We start from the raw sequence: 23,819 nt of genomic DNA on the forward strand, positions 1-23,819 counted from the left end.
AGAACCACAGGTTCAAATTTCACATGTAATACTTCAAATGAAAGGTATTGCAGGTAAGTACTTTAGGAACTTTGAATAATCACAATAGTACATAATACTTTTCAAATAAATCACATAGCTATTTTAAAACTAGACACTAAGTGCAATTTTCACAGTTCCTAGGGGGAGTAAGAGTTTGTTAGTTCTTGCAGGTAAGTAAACCACCTACGGGGTTCAAGTTTGGGTCCAAGGTAGCCCACCGTTGGGGGTTCAGAGCAACCCCAAAGTTACCACACCAGTAGCTCAGGGCCGGTCAGGTGCAGAGTTCAAAGTGGTGCCCAAAACGCATAGGCTTCAATAGAGAAGGGGGTGCCCTGGTTCCAGTCTGCCAGCAGGTAAGTACCCGCGTCTTCGGAGGGCAGACAAGGTGGGTTTCGTAGGGCACCGGGGGGGGACACAAGTTAGCACAGAAAGTACACCCTCAGCAGCATGGGGGCGGCCGGGTGCAGTGTGCAAACACACGTCTGGTTTCCAATGTAAATCAATGGGGGACCAAGGGGTCTCTTCAGCGATGCAGGCAAGGGGGGGGGGCTCCTCGGGGTAGCCACCACCTGGGCAAGGGAGAGGGCCTCCTGGGGGTCACTCCTGCACTGGAGTTCCGATCTTTCAGGTCCTGGGGGCTGCGGGTGCAGAGTCTTATCCAGGCGTCGGGATCTGGGAGTCAGGCAGTCGCGGTCAGGGGGAGCCTTGGGATTCCCTCTGCAGGCGTCGCTGTGGGGGTTCGGGGGGGGCAACTCTGGCTACTCACGGTCTCGTAGTCGCTGGGGAGTCCTCCCTGAAGTGTTTGTTCTCCACAAGTCGAGCCGGGGGCGTCTGGTGCAGAGTAGCAAGTCTCATGCGTCCGGCGGGAAACGCAGTTGTCTTGAAGTTGGTTCTTTGGAAACAAAGTTGCAGTCTTGGGTGAACAGAGCCGCTGTCCTCAGGAGTTTCTTGGTCCTTCTAGAGCAGGGCAGTCCACTGAGGATTCAGAGGTCGCTGGTCCTGGAGAAAGGGTCGCTGGAGCAGTGTCTTTAGAAGGGAGGGAGACAGGCCGGTAGAGCTGGGGCCAAAGCAGTTGGTGTCTCCGTCTTCTCTGCAGGGTTTTTCAGCTTAGCAGTCCTCTTCTTAGGTTGCAGGAATCTGAGTTTCTAGGTTCAGGGGAGCCCCTAAATACAGAATTTAGGGGTGTGTTTAGGTCAGGGAGGGCAGTAGCAAATGGCTACTAGCCCTGAGGGTGGCTACACCCTCTTTGTGCCCCCTCCCAAGGGTGGGGGGGGCACATTCCTATCCCTATTGGGGGGATCCTCCATCTGCAAGATGGAGGATTCCTAAAAGTCAGTCACTTCAGCTCAGGTTGTCTTAGGGGCTGTCCTGACTGGTCAGTGACTCCTCCTTGTTTTTCTCATTATCTCCTCCGGTCTTGCCGCCAAAAGTGGGGCCGTGGCCGGAGGCGGCGGGCAACTCCACTAGCTGGAATGCCCTGTGGTGCTGTAACAAAGGGGGTGAGCCTTTGAGGCTCCCCGCCAGGTGTTACAGTTCCTGCAAGGGGGAGTTGATGAGCATCTCCACCCAGTGCAGGCTTTGTTACTAGCCACAGAGTGACAAAGGCACTCTCCCCATGTGGCCAGCAACATGTCTCGAGTGTGGCAGGCTAAAACCAGTCACCCTACACGGGTAGTTAGTTAAGGTTTCAGGGGGCACCTCTAAGGTGCCCTCTGGGGTGTATGTTATAATAAAATGTACACTGGCATCAGTGTGCACTTATTATGCTGAGAAGTTTGATACCAAACTTCCCAGTTTTCAGTGTAGCCATTATGGTGCTGTGGAGTTCGTGTTTGACAGACTCCCAGACCATATACTCTTATGGCTACCGTGCACTTACAATGTCTAAGGATTTGCTTACACTGTAGGGGCACAGTGCTCATGCACTGGTGCCTTCACCTATGGTATAGTGCACCCTGCCTTAGGGCTGTAAGGCTTGCTAGAGGGGTGACTTATCTATACTGCATAGGCAGTGTGAGGTTCGCATGGCACCCTGAGGGGAGTGCCATGTCGACTTACTTGTTTTGTCCTCACCAGCACACACAAGCTGGCAAGCAGTGTCTGTGCTGAGTGACGGGTCCCCAGGGTGGCATAAGATATGCTGCTGCCCTTGGAGACCTTACCTGGATGCCAGGGTGTGCCAATTGTGAAAACAAAAGTACAGGTTAGGGAAAGAACACTGGTGCTGGGGCCTGGTTAGCAGGCCTCAGCACACTTTCAAATCTAAACTTCGCATCATCAACGGCAAAAAGTCAGGGGGTAACCATGCCAAGGAGGCATTTCCTTACAATGAGCCATGAATGTCTTGCAGCCCAGCTGACTGGATCTGTCCCAGAAATAACCTGTGTGAGGAGAGGTGGTGGGAGGGCTACACAGTTTTACTGGATTGCAGTGGTGGAGTGTGCAACTGCCCTAGGTCCCCTCAGGATACCAGTCAGCTGCTTCTGTGCCCATTCAGCACCATTTGGACCAAGGTTTTGCCTCCTGCCCCCATGACTGGCGGCGGATGTTCTTTTGTTTTCCTGTTTAGGACTGTGTGGTCCTGCAGGTTCAGTGGCTGCCTCAGTCCTGTGGGTGCCCCTGCATCTGAAAATGATCACTGGCCATTTCATTCCTGCAAGCAGTCTTATGCTTTGATATATCATCAGTGGGTGGTTTTTCAGTTTATTTCTCATCAAGCTGTTTGAATTTCTTAGCCCAGGCACTGGCTACTGTAAGCCTTTTACTAATTGTTTTATTGAAGTGCAACAAAGCACACTGTTCACATTCACATGCTAAAATATGCATTACATCATAGCACTAAACTGGCACACTTCATGGCGAAGCAGCTGCGACATTGAGCACATTCAGAAGGGGACAATAGCATGAATTAAATCAAGATGTTCTACAGTGCCCATTCCAGTATCCACTCTATACATAAATCTAATAGCTGGCAATTCAAGCTAGCTATGCATTCGAGATGATAGGGGATTACTTTTTAATTGTTTATGCTCCAGAGCACTGAGTCAGTGTTGCAGCAGAGTGAATAATAGTTTGGTGTATCAGATGTCTGTGGGGCTTCCTAAGTTGTTAACTCTGTTTGAACATTGTTTTACTCCATAGGATAACATTCAGAGAACTCTGAAAATGTTATTGTCAATTTCTGAAACTGCAACGTATTTATGCTTGTTTGCTTATCCGATTACTAGGTTCTTGGGTTGAAATTGGTCTCGGATTTATTCTTTGAGGGTCATTTGTTGCCACGGAGTACAACAAATGCTTAGCACTAGCCTCTGATAGGCCTGACTGCTTGCCCACACTACCACAAAATACACCATTAGTCCTATCTACTTTGGCCTCTGCAATACCAGTTGAGAATCCACTGAACTCTCCGCACAGTGTACTTAATTTTCTGATCGATACAACTATCTGTGGATTCCCCACCTTATGAATTCTCCCATGCGCCAGCATCCGACGGAAAATCTTCTTCCCAGCTCTCCACGTTACAATTGCATGGCTCCACGCGACTCCGTCTGACGTCACTGTGCCAATATGAGGTCCTCGCTGACGTCAGTTCCCTTTTTTCCGTGCCTTCGACGCAAACTATTTTCTCCTAGCTCTTGCTACTTGCTAGTTTAATGCTGGTTTCTAGTTACAATGTCTCCTCCTAGGAAGTCGAGATTCAAGCCATGTCGAGAGTGCGGGGTTCGCATGTCTGTTACTGACCCTCATGACGATTGCCTTTGGTGTCTGAGCATGACTAGGAGTGAGTTTCCTGCAAGAGCATGAATCCTAAGGCTCTGAAAGAGAGAGGCCAAACTCTTTTTGCCTAAGGCAAAGGGGCATAAGAGTCATCGCAGGTCCTCTTCCCATACTTTGTCGAAGAGAGAAACAACGTTAGGAGTCTCTGCGTCATTCAGCTCTGAGCCGGTCAAGATCAAGGTCTCCATCTCGTCGGTGCCGTACGACGTGGGAGGTTAGCATGCCGGTGAGGACCTCTTATTGGTACGGTGACGTCAGACTGAGTCGCGTGGAGCCGTATAATTGTGATGTCCTCGTCGACGTGGAGAGTGGGTAGATTTTCCTTTGGATGCTGGCGCATGGGAGAATTCATAAGGTGAGGAATCCACAGGTAGCTATTGTATCCACCAGAAAAAGCGCTACCGAAGGTAAGTAACTTGTTCTTAGTGCACTATATAGAGCCAGCTTGCTACAGTAGGAGTTAAGATCTTGTTGGGATCATGAATATTGACCACCATATCAACATATAGGCTGCTTCTGATGAGTGAAAGAGCACATTTGAATAGTGTTGCTTTATTTTCATTCAAGTTGTTTTAATACTAGGGCAGACATATCTGGGATAGAGGGTATCCTTGCTTGGTGCCATGGGTTTTTTGACGTGGGTCGAAGATACACATTTATATGGTTTGTGTGAAGGGTCTACTCTACTAACTGGAGTCAAAGTGCTATAGTACATCCGTTCTCTGCGGTTCTAGAAATAAAACTCCTACTCAAGCAAATTGAACGCCTTACATAAGAGGGCCACTGCTGACTGTAGCCCTGGGTCAAGTTGATGAATTAATCAGAATTTTGTTTACAAATTGTGGGATGTTGAACTCCTAGTGATAAAACCTAATTGATCAGGTAGTACTAAATCAGGAACTAGTAGTAGTCTGTTTTAGTAAGTATTTATTTTACTATGCCTTGCTGACTGGTACTGGCCTCTTGGATTCACAGAACTGTGCTGGTTTACCTGGTTTAAGCTTGATCTGAAGAGCCTCCCTCATTGTTTTTGGGAACTTTTCACACTCCTCCTTAAAGTGCCAGACTAGGAGCTAATATTGAGGCCTGGAGTTTCACTGCCTGGTAGACTCTGGGTAGTTATCACTGTCTGTCATAGTAATGGGTTGCATATGGAATTCCTCATGACCCTCCAACTATGCAGAGGCGCAGGTGGTCTGGATTAGTGGTTCTTAACCTATGGTCCAGAGACTCCTGTCATCTGCAAAGCCTACTAGGGGTGGGGTAGGGGGGGGGGGGGGGGGGGGGAGAGTGTCAGGTGGGGGGGGGAGGTGTGGGATAGGGGGGGTGTCTGGTCGGGGGGGGTGTCTGGTCAATGAGTGTCCTCAGTTGAAATTATGAAAGCTTCAACCTTAAATGTAAATTGAAATGTGGATTTAAAAAAAAATATTTGTGAATTAAAAAATCACTTTTATACTTGTTTCATACATGCTGGTTTCGTATTTTGTTTTGAGGTTCAAATAATTGAAAATGCTTAAGCAATTGTCCCCAGCTTCCCATAAGGCCTGTAAAGGGGGAAAAGGTGTTCCAGATTTTAATGATTCACTGAGGGTACCCAGGTTCCTGTAACGAATTTGGAGTCCAAAGACGTGAAACGGTTTATAGCCACTGGTCTGGATGGTCAAGTGTCTTGCATTCCCCAGTGTGGTGCTTGGATGTGTAGAAGTATGTATAATGGGTAATAAAGGCTGAGGATGTGCTAAGTATGACGACAGAGCTGACCATATTGTGCTGGTACCCCATGGGTGTTAAAGCATGTCTAATGGCTTGTCTAGTATCTTCCATTCCCCTGTAGGAGCGTGCTGTTGCTCCTTGTGTCTAGACGTTAGCTATCCCTTTCAGTAGTGTTGTTGCAGTCAGCACTTTGTTTTTTTTTTAACTAATAGTGAAGGTTAGGGTACCCTATAGCTCATGTATTTTTTGTTCTGACTTCTTCAGATACTTCTAAGAGATTTGAGGATGACTTTGCTTGGTAATACACCTCCCCAATATGTGTGTGTATATATATATGTGGGTATGTATATATGTGTATGTATATATGTTTGTGTGTGCGCACACTTGTATGTGTTGTCTGTCTATATATATATATATATATATATATATATATATATCTGTTTGATGGCATGTGTAGCTGCAGATACACATGCTATGCATAGCCCTGCCATCTAGTGTTGGGCTCGGAGTGTTACTAGTTGTTTTTCCTCAAAGAAGTGTTTGAGTCACGGGATCGAGTGACTCCTCCTCTTTGGTTCCATTGCGCATGGGCATTGACTCCATCTTTGATTGTTTTCTTTCCGCCATCTGCCTCGGATGGGTTTCTTTTCCCTCCGGTAGTTTGAGTCGGAAAAGTTCCAAAAACTCTGATTCGTCGGTATTGTTTCAATCGCGTATCATCTCTCATCGACACTTTGGTACTATCGGATCCAACTTCTTTACTTGCCCTTTGGGGCCCCCGTGCCCAACTCGGGCCTGGTCGGGCTGACTGTGTGGAAGCCTCATGGACCGGACCACATTTGGCTTCTGTCCTCAATGCCACGCCAAGTTCCCATAGACAGACCAACATCTTGTCTGTAATCTATCTCCAGACCATCGAGAGGATACTTGTGAGACCTGCAGATCCTTCCGTTCGAAGAAGACTCTACGAGACAGAAAAGCGCGAAGGTTGGAAATGGCGTTGAAGCACCAAACGTCTCGACGTGGAGGAAGAGATTATGCACACCGCAGTCTCCGTCCGAGGGTCTGATTCCAAGCAGGAGTCCAAGGAGGACAGACCGGTCACAGCAGGACATCACGTGAGTACGCCTGCCCCTGTCCAATCCAAACCTAAGGCCTCGGGAACGCCACTGCCAGAAGGCCATGGCTCGATCTGCAAAAAGACCTCCAGTGACCAAGCAACAACTTCGGCACCGAGAAAGGCCACGCCACCGAAGCCTTCGGACTCGAGCCGAAGCACTGGCTCAAACAGGCAAACACCGAACCATCGAGTCGAAGCCTCAAATTGCTTTCAGAGCAGAGGCCAAAATCCACTCCTGGCCTTTCGATCCTGAGAATACAGGCTTCGGAGCCGAAAAGAACCAGCTACAAAGAGGAGCTTTGACTTTTGAAACAACTTAAAGCCATAGATTTTTGGAGGAACTCGCACAAATGGAGGACTTTGATAAGACAGGCCAGAATTCATATTCATATAAAGACACTGGCAAGATTATAACTGTATCTTCGCTGAAGACTAAGAGGAAGCTAGCCTTTCAAGGACAATTGGACACTGATCAACCACCAGCTAAAGTGCCAAGGCCTAAGGAAAAATCTCCACCTCTGCAATTTTCACCTCCTCAGTCTCCTCATTCTCCTTAGCCAACTCCCAAGCACTACTGGCTACGTATGATAGGGCCCACTGGGACAAGATGAAAGATATTATCCAGCATCTCCCCAAAGACCAACAAAAGAGGGCACAGCAAATAGTCGAGGAAGGGCAGGCTATTACTAACAACCAGATTCGATCAGCCCTAGACTCAGCAGACACAGCAGCTAGGACAATCAATACTGCTGTTACTATTCGGAGACAATCATGGCTTCGGTCGTCGGGGTTTAAGCCTGAAATCCAGCAAGCTGTCCTTAATATGCCATTCAATGAGAAACCGCTTTTTGGCCCTGAAGTTGATACGGCAATTGAAAAGATGAAGAAAGACTCTGACACCGCTAAAGCCATAGTATACAAAGCTGGGTGCTCTGTATACTATGCAATACAGAGGTTCATTTTGGAAACCTCAATACAGGGGTGGTTTTAGAGCACAAACACCTGTGGCATCCACCTCACAATCCAAATCATCTTACCAGCCTCAATACCAACGAGGTGGGTTTAGAGGAACTTATAAAGGCAAATTCCCCAGAGGTAGGGGAAAATATCAGCCAGCAAAATAAGCCTCACAGCCAAATCAATGACTCTCTCCACCTCTTCCCTCATCACACTTCACCTGTGGGAGGAAGACTGCAAACGTTCCACAAAAATTGGTTACCCATTACAACAGACAACTGGGTATTGCCTATTATCTGCAATGGCTACTGCATAGAATTAGCACAAATTCCCCCAGATATACCTCCAAAACCACACACTCCTCCCAACACATCTCCATGTTGCAAGAAGTACAGTCACTACTACTCAAACAAGCCATAGAGCGTGTACCACAAAATCAGATGGGAACAGGGGTTTACTCCCTTATTCCCCAAAAAGATGGTACCTTGAGGCCAATACTAGATCTCAGAACTCTCAATCTTTACATCCTGTCAGGACACTTTCACATGGTAACACTACAGGATGTAGTCCCACTGCTACAACAAGATTTCACGGCAACATTAGACCTCAGGGATGTGAATTCAAACATACCCATCCATCCAGTGCACAGAAAATATCTCAGGTTTGTAATACTGGGAAAACATTACCAGTTCAAAGTGTTACCCTTCGGGATAACAGCTCCCAGAGTATTTACAAAATGCCTTGCGGTAGTTGCAGCCTACCTAAGAAGGCAACACATCTGTCTTTCCATATCAGGACGATTGGCTAATAAAATCCTACAGTCATACACAATGTCAAAACCATACAGTGTCAAAACCCTACACACTCTAGGGTTCTCTATAAACTACCAAAAATCCCGCTTGCAACCTGCGCAAATTCAACAATATTTAGGAGCCACACTAAATACGCAAACAGCACTTGCAAGCCCAAGTCCACAAAGGGTACACACATTCCACAATGTATCAGCACAAATTCAGTCAAACGAACAGTACACAGTCAAATTTGTAATGAAACTGTTGGGCATGATGGCATCATGCATCGCCATAGTCCCAAATGCAAGATTAAACATGCAGCCCTTACAACAGTGCCTTGCAAAACAATGGTCAACTTCAAGATCTAGTGTTGATAGACCGCCAAACACGCAAATCACTTCAGTGGTGGAATTCCACAAATTTTAACAAAGGTCGGCCATTTCAAGACCCTGTGTCTCAAAACACACTTGGAACAGATGCATCAATGATTGGATGGGGAGCACACCTCAACAACCACAACATTCAAGGACAATGGGACACCAAACACAAACAACTTCACATAAATCACCTAGAATTGCTAGCCGTATTCGTAGCACTCAGAGCCTTTTAACCTCTTCTCGTTCTCAAACACATTCTGACCAAAACATACAACAGGACTACAATGTATTACCTAAACAAACAAGGAGGGACCCACTCATCGCAACTGTCCCTTCTAGCACAAAAGATTTGGCATTGGGCAATACACAACATTCACCTGGTAGCACAATACATTCCAGGGATTCACAACCAATTGGCAGATGTTCTCAGCCGAGATCATTAACAAACACACGACTGGGAAATTCATCCCCAAGTGCTTCAGACATACTTTAATCACTGGGGAACGCCAGACATAGACCTATTAGCCACCAGCGAAAACGCAAAATGCCGAAACTTCGCATCCAGGTTCCCACGCCCTCTATCTAAGGGCAATGCTCTATGCATCAACTGGTCAGGGATATTTGCTTACGCTTTCCCCCTCTCCTGCTCATTCCATTTCTAGTCGACAAACTGTCAAAACAAACTCATACTTATAGCACCAACGTGGGCATGTCAACCCTGGTACATGACACTTTTAGATCTGTCAGTAGTACCACACCTCAAACTCCCCAACAGACCAGATCTGTTAACACACAACCCAGATCAGGCATCCAGATCCAGCAGTACTCAATCTAGCGATTTGGCTCCTGAAGTCTTAGAGTTTGGATATCTACATCTTCCAACAGAGTGTATGGAAGTAATTAAACAAGCTAGAAAACCCACTACCAAGCAGTGTTATGCGAACAAATGGAAAAGGTTTGTGTTTTACTATAAATCTTAGCAGATTGCCCCTCTTTCAGCGTCAATACAAGACATTGTAGGTTACTTGCTTCATCTACAAAAAGCAAATTTAGCCTTCTCGTCCATCAAAATACATCTCACTGCTATTTCAGCGTATTTGCAAAATATACAACACCTCTCTATTTAGAGTCCCTGTTATCAAAGCCTTCATGGAAGGACTAAAACGCATCATACCACCAAGAACACCCCTAGTGCCTTCGTGGAATCTAAATATTGTACTCACACTACTTCTGGGTCCACCATTTGAACCTATGCATTCATGTCGGATTCAATACTTCACATGGAAAGTTGCATTCCTAGTTGCAATTACTTCATTAAGGAGAGTTAGTGAAATCCAAGCTTTCACTATTAACAGTGGAACTCCCAGTCTTCTTCCCACAGCCAGAGACTGTAGTAGAAAGAGCGCTGCATACATTGGACATTAAGAGCTATAATGTATTACATTGATAGAACTTAATCATTTAGGAAAATGAAAGTTATTTGTGGCGTTCCAGAAACCACATACTGGTAATCCTATCTCAAAACAAGGACTAGCTAGATGGATAGTAAAATGCATCCAAACATGTTACCTAAAAGTTAAAAGGCAGCTATTAGTAACATCAAAAGCACATTCCACCAGGAAAAAAGGAGCAACAATGGCATTTTTTTAGGAAGTATACCGATGACAAATCGCAGCCACTTGGTCAACAACCCATACATTTACCAAGCATTACTGTGTAGATGTGTTAGCAACACAACAGGCCACAGTAGGACAGGCTGTACTTAGAACACTATTTCAAACAACTTCAACAGGCTGACCACTGCTTATGGGAGGCAAAACTGCTTTGTAGTCTATGCATAGTATGTGTATCTGCAGCTACACATGACATCGAACGGAAAATGTCACTTGCCCAGTGTACATCTGTTGGTGGCATGTTCTGCTGCAGATTCACATGTGCCCTCCCGCCTTCCCAGGAGCCTGTAGCCGTTTGTTCAAACATTCATTTGTACATATGTATAAATATCTCTATTCCATTTGCATGGACATCTCTTTTCTTTATACTCTATCACTCCGACATTACCCCCTGCGGGGAAAACAATCTAACATGGAGTCGATGCTCATGCACAATGGAGCCGAAGAGGAGTCACCACTCGATCCCGTGACTCAAACACTTCTTAAAAAAAAAAAAAACTTGTAACACTCCGAGCCCAACACTAGATGGCAGGACTATGCATAGCATGTGAATCTGCAGCGGAACATGCCACGAACAGATGTACACTGGGTAAGTGACATTTTCCATGTGTGTGTATATGTGTGTGTGTATATGTGTGTGTGTGTATATGTGTGTGTGTATATGTGTGTGTGTATATGTGTGTGTGTATATGTGTGTGTGTATATGTGTGTGTGTATGTGTGTGTGTGTGTGTGTGTGTGTGTGTATGTGTGTGTGTGTGTGTGTGTGTGTGTGTGTGTGTGTGTGTATATGTGTGTGTGTATATGTGTGTGTGTATATGTGTGTGTGTATATGTGTGTGTGTATGTGTGTGTGTGTATGTGTGTGTGTGTGTGTGTGTGTATGTGTGTGTATATCTGAAATGCACTGAGTTCAAACGTGATAGGACTGAATTGACATTTGAGGAGCAGGACTATGGTGGTTGCGACAGGGTAAGACTGCCCATTTATGTAATTGGGCATTTATACATAATTGTACCTACTGGAGGACAGTTTTTGAAGGCCCAGAACAGCCACTGGCTCCTCTTTCATTCACTCCAGCTTGCCATTGTATGTATATATGTATGTATATCCTCGGGTTGAAGGCACACCATGTTGTCCACTGAACCTATATTGTTGCGGAAGTATGCCATTTCCTCTATAAGGGAGTCTCTGAACAGTGCATCAGATATTGCACTAGGCCGTAGTCAATAGAATGGAGGATGGCATAGGCTACAAACTACAACAATAATACTGGGAGTTTTTTTTTTATGCTTTTTTTCATAGCCATTCTGATAGATGTTTTGCTTAAGTTGGTCTTTCAGAACTGCCATTTCAGCGCCCACTGATTTTGCCATTATGGAATTTGCAGAGGGGTACCATCCAAAGAAGGAAATCACCTTAATCATTCTTTCCTCGATCCCGTGCATTTGCTAACAAGCATTTGTAATGCAGTAGGTCTTACATTTGCTTGCGTTGGAGCTATTGGCATTGTAAATACATAACTGGCCTTTCCTTGCCACATAAATTGGTCAACTGTGCCTTAAAATTTTATTTTCCTGACGTATAATTCAAGTTGCCCTGCATATAGCTGTAGCACTTACATTTACCATCTTCCTTCATCTGCAGCAAAAAAATGAAAATGTTGTATTTTAGCATCCTAATTGAAATCTGCCATGCTAATTTCAATAGAACTCCACTTTTACCACCCCACCAGAGCTGCTGGCTAACTATTCCCCAAAAAGACACAAGACTGCCACAGAGGAGAAATAAACTAGATGGATCACCAAACCTTCAGAGTGTTCAGACAGTTTTAATAAGAATGTTAAGTTGGCCTGAATTATGGTCATAATTGTAATAAATGATCATATAAATATTTATCAGAAATAAACTTTTGGCATTGGACTGTAATGCTCAAAAATCCCTTAGACACCATAATAAAAATATCATTTCGAAGAATTGTGTAACCAAATTGTTAGCCCCTAGAGGGGATAATCCCATGAAAGAAAACAGGAGAAAGTATTGCAGTGTAACCATATACTGGAGGGTGTTTTTAGGGCTAACATGGCACACTGCAATATTATAAACAAGGCCTTTAAAACAACACTTCGCCCAGCTGTAAAACAGAACTTCTAGCCACGAGAAAGCTTAAGACACTGAATGGTGGTGGGGGGGGGGTTATTATTTTGGGGTCCCCACTAACCTAGTGTGGGGACCTAGAGATTATGTAAACAGAGCGTTTTGAAGGTGGTCTCTGACCACCACAGGCGGAGTTATGAGCAAAAATGTTTTGTAAAAAGTAATGCCCTCAATGCATTATGGGGCATGTTTTTGTGCCACGAATATTGTGGTATGTTGGCTGCAGTGCTCAGAACAGCCCCTAGAGGACACCACAATAGCATTTGGAAGAAACATGGTCATATAACCAGTCAGTTAGTCCTTAGATAACATAACCACATAAAAAAGAATTGGAGAATGTAATGCAGTGGAACCATATATTTAGCTCCTTGAGGGCATAGTGCATTACTCATTTTCAAAGCTAGCAGGACTATTGCAATATTACAAACAAGGCCCATTAAACGTAACTTCTCCCAGCTGTAAAACACAAGTTCCAGGCATGGGAAAGCTTAAATATAATGAATGGTGGTAGGGGTTATTATTTTGGAGTCCCCACTAAGTGTGGGGACCCAGAGAAGATGTTGACAGAGCACATTGTAGTAAATATTTTAAAGGTGGTCCCATTGCCCTAGGACCACCACAGGCTGCGTTATGAGCAAAAACATTTTTATAGAAGTAATGCCCTGCAAAGCATTACGGGTCGAGTTTTCCTGAGTGCAGGGAATATTGTAGTATTGGCTGTCCCACTGTGCTGGGAGAGCAGCTTTCGCTTTGAGGATTTTTGTTTTACTTAGCTTTCACCAATGTCAAGTGTATTAAGGTGAGCCCCAAGAAATTACTCTGATTAGGTAACTGTGAACGATGTGACCTGCGCTCCAGTACTGCAGATTGAGTTAACGCTGTTGAGCCATGGCAGACATGCAGCACGTAGGGGAGACACAAAAGAAATAGTTCACCCACGCTGATTCATAATGGCAATCATGCAATAATCCATGTCACGGGCAGTCTGCAAGGTGTGACAAACAGCCACAAGACAAATGTGAAGCATTTGCCAATTACATCAATTGATTTTTGAAAGGCAAACCGACTAGCGAGTGAAAGTGATGGTTGTGGGTAAAAGCCAACAGTGCTTACAACAGTCCAAAGCGCTAGCGTGCTTGACTGAATAAAAAAAAAAAAAGGATCTTAACGGGAGACCCACCTCATTCAGGTCTTGAAATGGCTTTTGATCATTAGTACCAGCAAATGCCAATCCTCCAGAAAGACGTGCGATAGAATGTTGTGAGGGTGAGACGATTTATCATACAAAACCTAAGACTACTACCCCCCACCCCCTCTATTTTCACGGGGGATTGATGGTTTGCTGCTTCCTCTCCCTGAAAGTGCCTATTAAAGATGTTGTTTTTAGGAATGTTCCCTTTACACAGCTGTTGACACCCTTTTTAGGTTGAGCATAGCAGTGCGCAAATGCTGCTTTTCTGATGTGTTGGTATCTATGTGGGCTTTTAACCATGCCCATCACATTCTCTCATTTGTGGGCTTGCCTTCCAAAAATCTTTTGACATTGGTAAATGCTTTACGTTTGTCCTACCTTGGGGCAGTTTTGTTACTGCCCTCAGGACCGACCCTATTACATGGATAATTGCACTTTCACTGATATGTTTGACTGCGAGTGAACTTCATTTTCCTTTTGTCTCTCTCCTTTGCGCTGACGCTTATGGCGGCCGTGGCGCTTTGAATTGACTTGCTTATTGTCCACTGTTTTACTTTACATTTTCAATTTGTGGCAAGAAAGGTCCAGTTAGGAATTTACAACGTTAATAGCTCTAACTCGACCAAAAGTGACACTCATTGCACTGTAAGTGCTTGTTTTTCTTGCATCTGACCGAATGATTGGGAGTGTTGTAGTTGGTTTCAACTTGATTGTGAATACGTTATACTGCTAACTGAAATCTTTAACCAGCCACGCTGAGAGCCAGTGAAACTACAGCCTCCGACAACATAAAGAATATACAAATTTCTCCAATATCTTAAATCTGCTACTGCAATTTGTTCTAGCCTTTAAGTCAAAGGTTTAAAGATTATGCAAATTCAACTGTATACTTGCTAGAATTCTGTTGGTCTGTCTCAATCTGTTCTGAAATAACTGGAAGGGTATTACACCGTTAACTGAGTGTAGAAGACTCTAAATGATATATAGTTGACCCAGTGCAAAAGGCATTGAAGGAAGAGACTGGTGCAGTGATCCCACTTCACATAATATATAGGTTCTATCATGCAGCCTCCTGTTGGTAGTTTCTGGATGGTGAGGGGATTGGTCACTAGTTATAGTCTCTTGCATTACATGGATTTGGGGTGTTGGCCAACAAAATCCAAGCTTCTCATAATAAGGATTTGATTTAGAGAAGTTATTACTTATTTTGCATGTCTAACTGCTGTAACCCAGGTGGTTTATAGAACAAGAATAAAAACAGTCTCTGTGATTAGCTCAGTGACAATGTTTTGTTCATGTCTGATTGGTAAATGCATACGTGGGCTGCCAGTCAGGGCCTGGATTTGTTAGTCTGTGGACTGTGTTGTCTGAATGTCATTGGTTCAGTATTAATGCTTCGAATCAAGGGTCCTATTGGAGCCACACCCTGGACAGGATTTAGATTATTTTTTAAGGAGATTGTTTTTCATCTAGAACAAAGTATAGCAAGAGAGGTTATCTGACATTAAGGTCCCCTCAAATGGCGTATTAATTGCTATAAACATAGAACTACAGTGCACTGCTAGAGCGCCAGGTCCTTTGTAAGTAAATTTAAAAGGGGACACGTATAGGCCAATTAAACTTTTGGATCTCATGGAGTATCCTATCTATGTAGTAATCGATGGCCATCAATGTACGTATCCATCAATAAGCAAAACACTAATCAGTCTATAACGTCAGCATTTCATGAATATCCACAACTCAATTATGTTTTATCAATTTAATTTCCCTATTAGTTACCTACTAGTCCATTGACTAAGTCCACCTTTATTCGATCAGCTCGGAGTTTAATTCATTAATGGCCACCAATAATATAAACTTGAGAAAACATATGCTCAAACGCTTCAGCATAAGCCAACAAGGATGAATATAACAGCATTTATTAGCAAAGTTCAGCAATCAGTTTTTCAATCATTTCACTGTCTGCATCACCCAAAGGAACCTTACCTAATCCAGATTAGCATTAACATGTAGGACTTCATGCGAAAACAATTTAGAACACTAATTTAGAAAACATCTAGCTAAAAGAAACTTATTCAAACAGCACAGTTGGTACCTAGAAAGAAAGGCACAAAAGTTAAGTCACATTGTCCTCGCTACCTAGCCACAGAATGGATCAGCAACAACGTCAGTCTTCATCTTCAGGTCATCAATTGATTAGCAACGCATCAGGCTCTCAAGAGCATGAGCCCAATGACCCTCTAATCGCATCTCCTGATATCTAATATCTGCATCAGTTCATTCCTCCTATTTCTGAAATTTTTACCCCTTGCCATGACTTCAGGTTTTCCAGTCCACCCCCCAATTCCTAATTGGTCAGTCAATCACCAGTTATTACCCTAACCAATAACCTTAATTATTCAAATCTATGAATTCTAATATTTTGCCGTTTTCAGTTCGTTGATTGGTCCACTGTACAATGTCGTCATCATCTGGCTCATCAGGTATCGAAAATGTTGCACCTTCTTCTCCAGTAAGTGCTTCTATTGTTTGAGTCCTGGGAAAGTACATCAAGTCTGTCTTACACCAGAATTGTTAAATGTCTAGTTCCATCATCTCCTGTCCGTGGGTACATTGCAGAAAATTCTAGCTAAACAGATTCTATTAACATACACGGCTTATCTGCAGTGCGCTAGAAATTCAGCTTCTGCACGAAGCCTGGTAATTAGGCCACAACTTCGGCTAAACATAGGTTATACACCTTAATATGACATATTACTATGTTATTACTCTTTTTCATTATTTCACACATTTTAAATAATTTTAGTACAAGTTTTTATAAGTAAGCTGTCGCACTACACTCCATGGGCACACTTTCAAACGTGCACATGAATTTCTCAACATTTAATTTTTCTAACAACTTCTTGTTAATCAAAACGCATAAACATTCATTAATAATTCTAATTAGCATATCTGGTCAGCAGCACCTTACACGGTAAGCAATAAACATGCTGCAAAAATGATGAAAAGCAACAATGGATTGAACATTTGCTTATTTGATACCGATTGGATTTTCATACTCCGCTTGTGGGTAGGTGATATCGAACAGACTTGTGCTTCACATCTTTGACTTCAAAGCATTTGGTATGTCATAAAGATGGGTGGATCAACAAGGTGTGAGGTGGGGATATAAATATATGGGGTTAGGGAGACTGGTGTTTTGATGTAGTTTATGATTTGTACAGGTAAGCAGGATGTCTTGTATCTTAAGTAAATGTGCTCCTCTTTGAAATACCGTCGCTCCAAAAGGGCATCTTTGCACCCGTTCAAGTTGCAGGCTTATCATTTTGTCCAGTGTTGGGTACACGGCGCTAGCACGGAGGCTTGAAACTATTTCAGATCTTGTAAAACTAGAACACCGTAAACCTTGTTTGCCTGTTTGGCGCGTTGTGTGCCACCTGTAAGGGAAGATGCGCGTTTGGCTGGTCCTGGATGTAAATGTGTGGTATTTGTACTTTTGCCTCTGTCGTCGCTGCCATGATCTCTGGTTTGGTACGTCAAAGCTTCAAGTTCTGAATTGCCATGGCAAATATTACTCACATTTTCTGTATTCTTTAAACCCTAAAAACAAAATGGGAGCTTTTGGGATTTTTTTTTTTTTAAGACTTAGCCATCAATTCGAATAGAAGCTGGATATATATTACCTGGAATTGAAAGTTTTCACCAACCGGTAAAAAGACAAAACGTCTTGTTTAAAAAACAAAAAAAAAAAAAACTAATGCGGTAGTGGATTTCAACTGTTGACCTTGGTGACGGACGCATTTTTCACCACATCCCACCTAGTCAGATAGATCCATTTAGTTGGAGGTAGGCACGACATTGGATTCCATTCAGTTAGTCCTTCAGGCTTGTTGGCTCTAGTAAGTCAAAGCGTTTTCGCAGTTTACGGAAGAAAATTAGCAAAACACTTTCTGAAACCCGTGTTTGTTTAGAAGTGATGTGCCTGGTCGCTTAAATTTTTTTAAAGGTTTTTTTTCTTCTTTAGTGGGTGTGCTCTTAAGGAGGACCCATCCCACTGCTGTCAAGTGGATCCTGTTGGCAGGCTCTCGTTGCGGTACCTGGTGTGCCTCTGGAAGAACACCTTGCCTCTTGGCTCTGACCCTGAGCTGGGCGGGCGGCAAAGCGAGCAGACTGGTTTTTGAAGTAGTAGTGCCAGCCGGTTGAAATTTCTGCCGAGGGTCTCATTACCAACCTAGTACAAGCGGGCGTTCCTTCATCTGCAGAAAAATATATTTTTCTTTTTGGGCCGTGTTGAGTGTACCAGAAGCATAAGGTTCTTGTGTGAAGTAATTGCTTCATAATCGTGCCAGCTGTCAAAGGGTATTCGTTCTGCTTTGAGCACCGGCACAACGTGCCAGCAGTGTGTATCTGCTTTGTTCATTGCACTCTTGTTCGGGTGTGGAGTTCCGTCTTAGCGCTATAAGAGTTGATGGCTGTCAAGCACCTTGCTCCCTTACATGCCCTTGCTGTCTCAAAAACCGCTTGTGAGCTTTTCCGTTCCAAAGGAAAATGCATGTTTACACTTATAGCGCTCATTTGTCCCCTTAAAGTAAATAACCATTTCTGTCCCTAGGTTCATTGAACCCAACGGCAGGTTTGGTAATCGCTAAATATAAAAGATATGAACTCATCAGACGCTAGCCTAGAGTGCCTTTTGTAGTATTTACAGTACAAATGCGAGTAACAGTATTATCTGTCCTCTAGTGGCCCCGAAGCAAGTCAACAATCTTGGTTTAGATAATATGTGTACCAAAGACTAAACCCAGTCAGTAACTTTCCCTCACGATATTTTTAGTACGAAACTATTAGTCCAAATATTGCTGTGGTACGTGAAGTATATTAAGTTCTGTAATACAAAGATCGGACGTCACTGAAATTACCCTTACTTGTTTGTAATTATGTAAACGTACTGGCAGCAGATCTGCTGACAACTACTTCTGTCGCACAGTTATCTGGAGTATGAGGTGCCCTGTAACCAAAGGGCTATTTACACATTTGAAGCCTAGACAGCGAAAACGTTATTTATTTAATATATGCGAGATGGTATGCTGCTGGCTGGAGGTTTTCCAATGTTAATCGATGTTTCTTTTGTTCAGAGCCCCTGGCACCAGCAAAGGTGGTGAGAGCAGGAAACCCTCCGCGCCCGAGAAAAGGAACAAAGGTACCGTCACTTTAAGGTCTTTACTTTGACTACTGTATGACGAAGTTGGAGATAGCGGGTTCGCTTTGCCCTGTGTAGCTTCTCGCTCGATTGTGCTTAAGTATTTTTTTTTAATTGGCCTACCAATACAAATATCCCTGCTTATACAGTAACTTCAACAGAGCTGGCATCGCACTTGTAAAATTGTATTGGTATCACATGCACATTTTAAAAGCCTTAAATATCCTAAGTTATCAGGTCTATTCGTAGCACTACAGATAAATGCACAAGCTTACCATGGAGACCTAAATAACTGGTTTGATTAATGAATTCAAGTGAAAACTGAACTAGATTACCCTGTTTTAATATTGTTGTTGTGCACATCAAAGTGCAATTTATTACTTGTTTACGGTTGTGTGAACATTACAAACAAATTGGACTTTCAGATCAATAACGTAAGGTTCTATTACAAAAAAAAATTACCAAGACACCAACAAGTATTTAGAAGTCGGAATTCTTTAAATATACTATTCGAGGTGCAAAATAGTTAAGCAGTGCTCAGTTTGTCACTGTGTGAATGCTTAGATTGCCCCTTTTGTGTACGTGCATTTTCCCTATCAGTTTGATTGCTCCAGTAATCACCGTGGACTAGTAATTCACTCTTGAGTTCCATGAATACTGGCCTACATTGCTGTTCTTCTTGGCTGATTTTCTTATTTTTTCAACCGTTTTATTTTTCTTCAGCTTTATTGCCTCCCCTTTTCACTGTGGCACTGTAGTTATTCACACCTGATTCTCAAATTGTGTGTAGGGTGTCTTCAGAATAGCTATCGGGTCGGGTCCGCATCTGTTACATGTGGGCTATCACCACGCCAATGTTTTTGAATATTCACTTGTTTATGCAAAACAAATGTTTAGTACCTTGATGGGTTTCTTTTATTAAAACCGAATCATGTACTTTGACTTCAACATCACGTTTTTTATTTTTAATATACATTTGTTTCCTCTGTTTTGTTGCTCAAGAACCTTATCACAAACGTTTTTGTCATTCTGAATTCCCCAGTAATCAAGGAAATCACTGCTAGAATATAGTTGTAATCACCCCGGTATTGAATTTAGCTTTGGCTTCTCTGCCTCGTAGACTTTTGGAAGGGTTAATTTCAGTTGAATGAGGTGTGGCTAAATATTCCCTAACCTTTTCCTCCCAAAAAGTTTTCACATCCAAATGAGAGGAAATAGCTGCTTGAATCATTTGTTTAAGAATACGGGTTGCTCTTTCAACAAGTCCATTAGAAGTTGGACTGCACACTGCAACCTGCAAATGTGTGATGTCTAACCTAGTCATAAAATTGTTCATTTCCTTGGACACACCATGCATACCATTATCCATTACTATATATTGTGGGCAACCTTCAGATCAAAAATATTCTTACAAAATCAGTAGCTGACTTTGCATTGGGAGATTCCACATAAGAGTAATATATCCACTTCAAAAAATAATCCACCAAAACAATGGCATATTTTTGATGAGCAGGTGGTAAAATAAAATGGACTAGAAAAATCCAAAGCAATTTTCACCCATGGCCCTGCTGGAAGCAGCTCTGAGGACAATGGCTTTATTGGAGGTAGTCCAGTGCTTGTCTGAGACAATGCATTGTGGGCATTTGTCAACTAAAATTGACACTTTTCTCAATGCCTGGCCACTAAAAGTATTTTTAGCTTTTTGCAAGTGGATCAAATGCCAAGATAACGCTCATGAGCAATCAGTACTTTTTTCATTTGTTATGGGGAGGTACAATAAGATTATTGCGTAAACACATTTATTTGCACAATAGTACCAGTGATACCTGAGAAACAGCTCAGTTCCCCACACACATTTGTTTGTGGCCAGTTCACTTTTTTTTTTAAATCATTGGCAGTGGGCAAAGACCAGTCTCAAACAGCACCATTACACCTTGCAGTGGTATCCACAACCGCTTCTACACATTCCTCATCATTCTCATGCATGTTGTCGTAACTGGGCAATGGCAAGCAAGACAAGCAGTCCGCTTGCTAATAATTTTTCCTCCTTGAATATATTTGACCATCGTATTGTATTCTTGGAGCTTGGACAATAACCTAACTAAATACGTGGAGGCCTTGCCTAGGCTATTGCCACTTAAAAGATACAAAAGCAGTTTATGGTCTGTGTATAAATCAAAAGATGTACCCCAAATGTTTTTAATTTATTCGCAGCCCACACACATGCAAGTGTCTCCCTTTGTTTTGTGCTGTAGTTCTCTTCAGCAGTGGATAATGTTCTTGAGGCAAAGGCCTTGTGTTCTCAAGTTTATTCCACCCACTGTCCAAATAGCGCACCAGTACGTTTTAAACTTGTGTCAACAGTTATGAAGGATTTCCCAGCAGATTCAAATGGTTGTAATGATGGAGCATTTATAACAACCTCCTTAATGTTTTCAAATGCTTGATTAACTTGTGCGGACCTTTAAAATTTTGTTCCTCTTCTCAACATTGTACCTCTAGGCTGGACTAAACGGCATATCCAGGAACAAATCAATTATAATACTCGTATAAGCCCAAGAAATACCACAGGGCATCTTTGTCTACAGGTGTTGGAGCATTCTTGATAGCTTCTGTTGCAAGCTGTAGGCTTAATTCCTGATTTTGGTAGTGTGACCTAGGTTCTCTATTTGCTCTACCAATAATTGCACTTTTCATGTTTTAACTGCCATACCTTTTGCTTGTAAGATTTTGAACACCTTTCCCAAAATAAAGTGCTGCTCTTCAGTTTTAGTAAATACTAAAATATGGTCTTAGAAATGATTGTACTTGAGGTTCGTCACTAAAGAGTGTCCATCTTTTGGAATACACTAGCAGCTGAAGCAAGGCCGAATGACAGTATTAAATATTTTTGTGCTCTGAAAGGAGTAACATAGGTGGTCAGTGGTTGTAAGTCAAGACTAAGGAGAATTTGACAGTAGGCTGAATGTAGGTCTATAGTGGAGAAACACCTGGCATTACCAATATTGGTAATCATTTCTTGAATACATGGCAGGGGTTGGTAATCTACCAATATGTTCTGATAAAGTAACCTAAGGTCAACACACAATCTCAACTTGCCAGAACGTTTTTTGGTAAGAACGACCAGAGACTTATTCAGAGGTCAGTGGTGGCAATTACCTTCTGGGGGTAAGTCTCTAGACGTTTTTTTAAATCATCTCTCACACTAATGGGTACAAGACATACTTTGTGTATTACTGGGAAAGTCCCCCCCCCCCCCCCCCCCCCCCCCCCAGTTTAATGGCATGCTCAAACCCCTTCACAGTACCAATGCTATCTGTAAAAACATCTGGAAATTTGTTCAATAAGTATCTAACATCGTTTTTGGACCATATTGTCACATTTCCTAGTACAATTGGTTCTTCGTGTCCAGGACGTAAATAAACACCCAATCTAGCCAAATCTATCCAACTATATCCTGCCCCTTGACAGCTACATATATCTTGATGTATATTTCTATACTTAAACACTCCAGAGGCCTTGATATACCATAGTAATTCAACATCCTGATCCTCGAATGCTTTAAGGTTTGTGTTGTGCGGGACTAGATTGGTACTCTTCGACCACAATTTAAAGAAAGTATGATCTGCAAGTGTGGTTACGGGCTCCTGATTCCGCCATCACAATAAGAATTTTGCCATCTATGGTCGCCTGATAGAATGGCCCTTTAACTAGCTTATGTGAATAAGTCGTAGGCATGTCTATTGATAAACATTAGAAATCCTACCTGCACACTCACTGAATTCTTGGGAGTTATCTTTCACATTGGCATGTTTAATATATATATATATATATATTTATTTACACTTCTTACCTTTACTTAAAGGTATTGGTAGTTTGTTCATACAGCTTGAAAATGTCCAACTTTGCAACACGGTTACATTTCTTTCCTACAGCAGGGCATCCTGGATAATTTCCCAAGTGATTTCTAGAACCATATCTAAAACAATTGTTAGATCCCTTATTGAATCTACCACCTAAGCACAGATCAAGGAATCTTCTGAAATGCAATTGACTGGTGACAAGCCAGCTTGATTACAGAACTGAAGGTTTCCTTGATTAGACGTGACTTGAGTTGTTACTGCAAAAAGTATTTAGGTCTGTATCCATGGTTTTGTTCAAGGTTGGATTTCTGCATGTCAAGTCTTTCCTGTACATTTTTAGAATAAGTTAAATACAAATTGATCCCTGATGTATATATCAACTTGTTTTCAAATTTGCATTTAGATGCTAAAATCCTCAATGTGGCAGATACATTCCTCAACCGTTCCTTCAGATGACTGCTTGCATTTAAAGAAGTTGCGTCTTTCAAGGAGAACACTTGGTTCTTCAGAATAAGGTTTGCACATTCTGTCTTTAGTCTCCAAATAATATGCATTCCAGGGTGTACTCACCTCTGTTGGCGCTGGAATGACAGGTGAATTATCAAATACTGTGTTCCGCAATGCCCTGATGATTGAACAAAAGAGCAGTTTTCCTGTGAGGAGCATAATCTACAGCATCAGTGGCTGTGACGTAATTCTCAAATGCATGTCCATTCTTTCCATTTTATATCTGAATTACCTGTTCTTTCTAAGAATGGAGACAGTTGAATTGCTCCTTGAATTGTTGCCATGTTAAGAAAAATTCCCTTGAAAGCTTTCTCTGGATGGGTTGCAGAAACGTCAGAATAGATCAACCAATAGATTGACAATATATTTGTGAGGAATAAGGTTGGCAGCATAAAACTGAAGTACAGGGAAAATGTTTCTCACCTGAGAATAACATTACTTTCCTACAAAAAAACTGTAGGAGAAGCAGC

The 23,819-nt window shown here is 42.7% G+C and overlaps 1 protein-coding gene across 2 annotated transcripts in view; it reads left to right on the forward strand.

Annotated features, from left to right (window-relative positions):
* Positions 1-23,819, forward strand: part of LARP1 (La ribonucleoprotein 1, translational regulator) — a 547,470-nt gene that overhangs the window by 76,368 nt on the left and 447,283 nt on the right. For both annotated transcript variants that reach the window (XM_069199616.1, XM_069199617.1), the window contains exon 2: positions 18,915-18,979. In XM_069199616.1, coding sequence (XP_069055717.1) covers positions 18,915-18,979 — 65 coding nt within the window. The remainder of the gene's footprint in view (positions 1-18,914; positions 18,980-23,819) is intronic.

Source organism: Pleurodeles waltl, chromosome 7, assembly GCF_031143425.1.
Source record: "Pleurodeles waltl isolate 20211129_DDA chromosome 7, aPleWal1.hap1.20221129, whole genome shotgun sequence".
NCBI classification, from domain to species: Eukaryota; Metazoa; Chordata; class Amphibia; order Caudata; family Salamandridae; genus Pleurodeles; species Pleurodeles waltl.